This window comes from Syngnathus typhle, linkage group LG3, assembly GCF_033458585.1.
Source record: "Syngnathus typhle isolate RoL2023-S1 ecotype Sweden linkage group LG3, RoL_Styp_1.0, whole genome shotgun sequence".
Lineage (NCBI taxonomy): Eukaryota > Metazoa > Chordata > Actinopteri > Syngnathiformes > Syngnathidae > Syngnathus > Syngnathus typhle.
The window spans coordinates 22,837,783-22,844,887 of record NC_083740.1 but is presented as its reverse complement, the minus strand read 5'-3'; the positions used below and the strand labels follow the sequence as shown (position 1 = coordinate 22,844,887).

At 46.6% G+C, this 7,105-nt stretch overlaps 1 protein-coding gene across 17 annotated transcripts in view; it reads left to right on the top strand.

The window, feature by feature from the left end:
- Window positions 1-7,105, top strand: part of LOC133152030 (palmitoyltransferase ZDHHC5-A-like) — a 240,863-nt gene that overhangs the window by 162,301 nt on the left and 71,457 nt on the right. For all 17 annotated transcript variants that reach the window (XR_009714035.1, XM_061275520.1, XM_061275519.1 and 14 more), the window contains one exon: window positions 3,109-3,214. Coding sequence is in view for 16 of the 17 variants with exons in the window: in XM_061275520.1 (XP_061131504.1) it covers window positions 3,109-3,214 (106 nt within the window). In the remaining variant the exon portion in view is untranslated. The remainder of the gene's footprint in view (window positions 1-3,108; window positions 3,215-7,105) is intronic.

Below are 7,105 nucleotides of genomic sequence, written 5' to 3'. Positions count from 1 at the left end.
AAGACACTGCCAGGACAATTGAGGGCTCCTTCGGCAGCCCTCTGCTCTGACATGGACATCCACTTTTTATTTCATTGATTTTCATGTTGTATCATTTGTGCCCTCTCTGCATCCATTTCAACCTGGTGATCCTGAAAGGGGGATCCTTCCATCTGTGGTCCCTTCTCAAGGTTTCTCATTTTCCCCCGGTAGGGTTTTTTTTAGTTTTTCCTTGCCCTTTTGGGAGCTTAAGATCAGGAGATGCTTTGAGAATAGTTGTCAATTTCTGTCTATGTGAAGCCCTTTGAGACTGCTTGTGATTTAGGGCTATACAAATAAACTTGACTTGACTTGAAAGTTGTTCTCTGAGCACCAGGCCGCCAACCTCAGGACCTCCTCGCTGTAGGCAGCCTCATCATCCTTGGCGATGAAACCGACCGCTTCGGTATCGTCAGCGAACTTGACAATAAGGTTGTCTTTGTGGGCCGGTCTGCAGTCATGGGTGTAGTGGAAGGAGAGGAGGGGGCTCAGCACAACAGCACTGAGGGGAGCCGATGCTCAGCGTGCGAGTGGAGGAGAGGTGGGGGCCAAGTGCCAGTCTGGGGTTGGTTGGAAAGAAACTCCTTAATCCAGTTACATGTGAGAGGGGGGAGAACAGGAGTAACCAGTTTTGTGGTGAGTCTGTCAGAAATGTGTTAAATGCGGAAATGTAATCCAAAAAGAGCATGCGGGCGTAGCGCCGCTGCTGCTCCAGGTGGTTCAGTACAGAGTGGAGAGCTATAGTGACGGCGTCGTCTTCGGATCTATTCGCCCGGTACGCGAACTGGTGGGGGTCGAGGTCTGGGGGAAGAGAGTCTTTGATGTGCTGAAGAACCACTCTCTCAAAGCACATCATGATTACCGGAGTGAGAGCCACTGGACGGTAGTCGTTCAGGCTGGTGATGGGAGACTTCTTCGGCACCGAGATTATTGTTGAGGCTTTCAGGCAGGAAGGGATGACAGCCTGAGCCAGGGAGAGGTTGAAGTTCCCGGTGAAGGTGGGGGCCAGCTGGTTGGCACACGCTTTGAACACTTTACCAGGCACCCCGTCTGGGCCGGGGGATTTCCTGGGGTTCAAAGCAAGCAGCACTTTTTCAATGTTGTGCACCTGGACAGTGACTGGAGTGGTGCAGGAAACAGGATGGGGTGGGGGCAGGGCAAGGACAGATGAGCGCTGCTGGGATGAATCAAACCGAGCAAAGAAGCAGTTTGGCTCCTCTGCCAGTGGCGCACTCAGATCTGCTGATGACGTATCACTACCTCTGTAGTTGGTGATGTCATAAATCCCCCTGCCACACCTTCCGTTTATTGTTACTGGACAGATGGGACTCTTCTGCATCCTGTGGTCTGTTTTCGCTCTTTTCATTCCTCTTCACAGGCCAGCTCTGGCTGCACTGTACCGAGCTTTGTCTCCTGAACTGAAGGCGGCGTCGCGGGCCCTGAGAAGTGTGTGGACCTGACTGGTCATCCAGGGTTTCTGATTTGGTAAAACTCGGATGGTTTTTTCCAGTCACATTTCCAATGCAGAACTGAATATAGTCCAGAACCGTTTCTGTGTGTATATTCAGCTTCTGGTGTCTAAATAAGTCCAATTCTGTATGTACGAAACAGTCTCAGAGTTTGGTGAGTGCATCGTCAGTCCAGGTCGTAACAATCTTTATGATGGACCTCGCCTTGTGTCTGAGGGGGGTGTAGGCTGGGGAGAGCAGGAGGGAAAGATGGTCTGACTGTCCAAGGTGGGGGAGGGGTAAGGCTCTGTAAGTGTCCTTTATGTTGGTATAGACATGATCCAGAGTGTTCTCTCCCCTTGTGGCACATTTTACATGCTGATGGAAACTCGGCAGTACAGTCTTTAGGTTGGCCTTGTTAAAATCCCCTGCAATGATGTGAACATTGTCGGGGTGAGCTCGCTGATGTTCGTTGACAATGTTCAATAGGAGAGAGTGCTGTGTTTACACAGGCGTCGGGTGGGATACACACAGCCGTGCATATCACAACGGTTAGCTATCTCAGGAGGAAAAAAGCCGGCACTTTACTGTACTTGACGTCGGGGAACAGTGACTGTCTATGATTGTCTCTTTGTTGCACCAATCATCATGTACATAAATATAGATCCCCCCCACCTTTGCTCTTCCCAGAGTTCTCCGTTCTGTCTCCGCGGAGTAGTGTGCGGCCTGCCAGCTGCACGCTAGTGTCGGGTAAGTCCGGGTGAAGCCAGGTTTCAGTGATGCTGAATGGTTTTCAGCCTTCAGAGGGCTCAGTTTATAAACACCCCAAAAAAACAAAGTGAAAAAATGATGTGGCAGGCTCGTCCATTTTGCCTAAATTCAATTTCTGCAACTCAAAATTATTTTCAATATCTTGTGTGGTCACTGTCTGCATACTCTTGCCACATGAGGCCAGGCATTGTCGTGGATCAGGAGAAACCCAGGACCTACTGCACCAGCGTAGGGTCTGACCATGGGTGCAAGGATTTCCTCCCGATACCTAATGGCAGTCAGACTGCCGTTCTCTAGCCTGTAGAGGTCTGTTCGTCCCTCCATGGAAATGCCTCCCCAGACCATCACTGACCCACCACCGAACCGGTCATGCTGAATGAGGTTGCAGGCAGCATAGCACTTTCCTTGGCTTCTCCAGACCCTTTCACGTCTGTCACAGGTGCTCAAGGTAAACCTGCTCTCCTCTGTGAAAAGCACAGGGCGCCAGTGGCGGATTTGCCAATTCTGGTGTTCTATGGCAAATGCCAATCGAGCTCCACAGTGCTGAGCAGTGAACACAGGCCACACTACAGGACATCGTGCCCTGAGGCCACCCCTGGGAAGTCTCTTTCTGACTGTTTGGGCAGAGACATTCACACCAGTAGCCTGCTGGAGGTCATTCTGTTGGGCTCGGGCAGGGCTCTAAACCTGTTCCTCCTTGCGGCCGATCTGCGTTGCAGTTTCAGTCGGGATATTTAAATGTAGCCCTGTCCATTGAAGTATGAAAACGGGTTATTGTGATTGTTTCTGAAACCTGAATTCTGACCTTAACCCAAACATTAATTAAATGTAAATGTCGTCATTCTAACTGTGTTGTGTTTAATCATTACAGTCCAAATCAAGTCTGGATATGCAAGAGAGCCAATTATGTGATGCTGAACTGCCTCCTTCAAAACCGGAACTCCGCTACCATGGAATCACAACAGGGAGCACAGAAGGTAATAACAAATCGTCACTTTGAAGTAGTTCAATATTAGTCTTTTTAGAGATGTGTGTGTGTGTGTGTGTGTGTGTGCGTGCGTGCGTGCGTGCGTGTATGAATTAGTGCTGTGCACAAATCCTGTGGTGACAGGAAGGGAGCGTAGTATGCTGCACATGCACGCCAGCTGTGTGTATGCTTATGCTCGCCAAGAGTCCAGTCAGTGGGGCTCCTCGTCGGTGCTCTTTTTGTACTATTTTCTTGGTTGCGCAAGCTTTTGCCTCATTCACCACGAACTCAAAGGTCACTGGCAAACAAACCATTTATCCTGTGGGATTTTATTCTCATCCTGAGGACTGGACTTTGCATCACCGAGACCTAGCTGAATGTTGGTGATTCCAGTGCTTTTACTGAACCTTTGCCTCTGAACTGCATATATTTTGATTCCCCGTGGACGTCGGGGTGAGGTGGAGGAATTGCCCCTGTTTTTAAGAGTCACTATAATTGCAATTAGCTAACTACCATTTTTTTGCGCCAGTTTTTTACTGAGCTTGTTTGGACTTTATTGCTCTCAGGCTGTGCTGTGTGTAGTGGTCTATTAACCCCAAACACAACAAGAACTTAAGTCAGTTTTCTGATTTTCTGGCCAATAGCATGTCCAAATATGATTGTGTCCTTATTGTTGGGGATTTTAATAATCATGTACCGTAATTTTCGGACTATAAATCGCGGGTTTTTTTTCATAGTTTGGGGGGGGGGGGGCTCGACTTATAATAAGGAGCGACTTATGTGATTTTTTTCAAAATGTTTAAAAGATGTTCAAAAAAAAAGTGGAACCGCGATGTAGCAAGCGACTACTGTAATTTGTATTTCAAGTGACGTCAGCAGCGCAACGCGGCGTGGCGCTTGTTTACATAAAGGAGAAAGATTGATCACGGGATGACGAAGATGACGAAAAGCCCCACATAATATCGGCATCATTAGTGGCTTTGTTTCTAAGTGACACGGCGGACGAAGAGTTCGAAGGATTTGGAGTGACACAGAAGGTTTGAAAAACTATTATGGCTTTTACCCACGCCCGGTCCTCCTCTACGGAGCTCTCTTTCACTTCCGTGGATTGAAGTCGGGGGCCGGCGCTCGGCCGGGTGGCTGTCCGGGGACGGTGGATGGGGCTCGGTCATGGCTTTTACGCACGCCCGGTCCTATTCTATGGAGCTCTCTTCCACTTCCGCGGCTGGACGTCCACGCCGCCACACGCCTGGAAGTTTGTTTTGTTAAATAAAGAGCCGTTTACCAAACCCACGTCTTTCCTTTAACTTTGTTAACGCTACAATATAGTTATACAGTAGATCTGTGGAATGACAACGAGGCTGACGTCAGGGCGCGCGCGCGGCGTTGTTGACGAAGGACGAGGAATTTGATCGATGGATTTAATGATTTAGAGTGCACAGATGGTTTGATAATACTATTGCTTATATAATAGTTATTTGATATCTAATTTATATATCGTTATATGGGCCTGTGGAATATTTTGAAGTGCAAGCATCGTCAGCCGTGCGCACCCATTGTTGACAAAGGACGATCGATAGATTTAATGATTTGGAGTGACACAGATGGGTTGATAACATTATTTCTTATATACCGTATTTTCCGCACTATTAGGCGCACTTAAAAACTTACATTTTACTCAAAAAAACACAGTGCGCCTTATAATGCAGAGCGGCTTATATGGATCAATTGATGAATTTGTTTATCCATACTGGTTGTGTTTCAGTACGTTTTAGTACGACTAGTAAATTACAAGGTCGCATCGCTTCCCAACATTACGGCAACTGTCGTCAGGGGGCGTCACCGAATGGCTGTTGTACCCGCGAGGCTATTTCATTTCAAAATAGGCTGCTCAGTTAATGTTTTGAGTAAATTCACGGATTTATATGGAAGGGAAACATAGGTAAGCAGTACCAATGTGTTAGATCGAACTTTAGTCAGTTCCGATCATTTTATAGGAGATCGTTTGAGAAACGCGATTGTTTACACTTTGCTGAGTCTCATGGGGGTCTGCGAGCTGAGGCTCATGGGAGTTTGCGGGTGGCTAATGCTATAATAATAGCTGCTTTACGCACAAGGCTATTTCATGTCAAAATAGGCTGCTTTGTTAATATTTTGAGTGAATTTACGGATCGATATGGAAGGGGAACATAGGTAATCAGTACCAGTGTTAGATCAAACTTTAGTCAGTTCTGATCATTTTATAGGAGATTGTTTGAGAAACGCGATTGTTCACAGCGTGATTGGTTATTGGCTAGTGGATGCATACCGCAATCCTAGTCAACCTCAGTTTGTTGCAGTATAGCTTCTATTTTATGCGCCTTTTAATCCGGTGGGCCCTATATATGAAATAATTTCTAAAATAAAAAATTCAATTGTTAGGGTGGTGCTCACTCTAACTTATTTTGCAAGAACCACACTGGAGTCAAGCAAGTCATTTTAGACACCTGCAGGCGGAGAGTTCACTCGTCGCTGTGCTTACAGCGATGGTCGAATGAAGTCTGACTCAGGCCTCGTCAGGTGCTTATTTATTGAGAGAAACAGAGTGGGGTTGAAAGTGGGGGTGTGTGAACACACAGGATAAGGTGAAGACGGTCCCCTGCTGATCAAAGCATAGCAGGGGACCTTTTACGACGTTCTGTAAACAAAGCAACTTTGATTGCTTCCTCTGCAGCTAGTCAATAAGTTGAAAAGATCTTACCACTTTGGTCAACTACTTTTGTCTAGACAGGACAAGCTAGTTAAATTATTACAGGTTACATTCCAACATTATCATACGATGAAGATATTCTGCAAACCCTAACATCAATGACGGTGCGCGTTATAATCCAGTGCGCCTTTTGGTGCGAAAAATACGGTAATTTGTGAGATTATCAATTTAGCCAATATCAGAGGGAAATGCGGCAGTTGTCAGAGGCAGTAACTCAGTGAGCGCAGTCGCAGTTGCGAAGTTAAAATTACCAGAACTTTTTACATTCCTTTTGTTGACAGAGAACCAAAAACTTCAAATTTTATAAAGTAGTGATCGGACATAACAGTAGGGATGATACCAAATCTAAAGTATTTCTATTTTTATGCGTTGCTCCCTGAATTGCCTGCGTGAAACCAAACATAACAATTATTGTCTGAAATGCCACAGTAAGTTGCTCTGATGGTAAATTCATATGAATATTAAAATCTACCACAACTACAATATTATTTGCATGGGTCACCAAGTCAGCCACAAATTCTGAACATTCATCCAGGAAGCCATAGTAAGTGCTGGGTGGACGGTAACAGCGAGATAAAACGACAGCAAGGCTGTGGATCGGACAGCAAGAACTTCACAAGTTTTAATGCGTTATTGAGGCGAGGGCTAGGTCTGAGATCAGAATCAGTGATAAGGGCTACATTCCGCCGACCCTTTTTACGAAGACACACAGGGTGTTTTCATCATTGCTGGGGACTTCAACCAAGCTAACATGAAGACTATTCTCCCTCATTTTTACCAACACGTGGATTTTCCAACTCTGGGAGAGAACACTCTGGACTTGGTTTACACCAATATAATAGATTCATTCAGAGCAGCCCCCCGCCCCCACCTCTGCTCTTCAGACCACCTATCTGTAATGCTAATCCCTGTTTACAGGCCCCTGCTGATCAGGGCTAAACCTACAGTGAAGCAGGTGAGGGTGTGGTCTGAGAGGGCCATGGAGGCGCTCCAGGACTGCTTTGAGTGCTGGGACATGTTCAGATCAGCAGCAACTTATGACAATCAGATCGACATTGATGAGTACGCCATGACTGTGTCAGCCTACATCAACAAATGCACCGAGGACGTCAGCACCACTAAGAACATCATCACCCGAGCCAACCAATGACC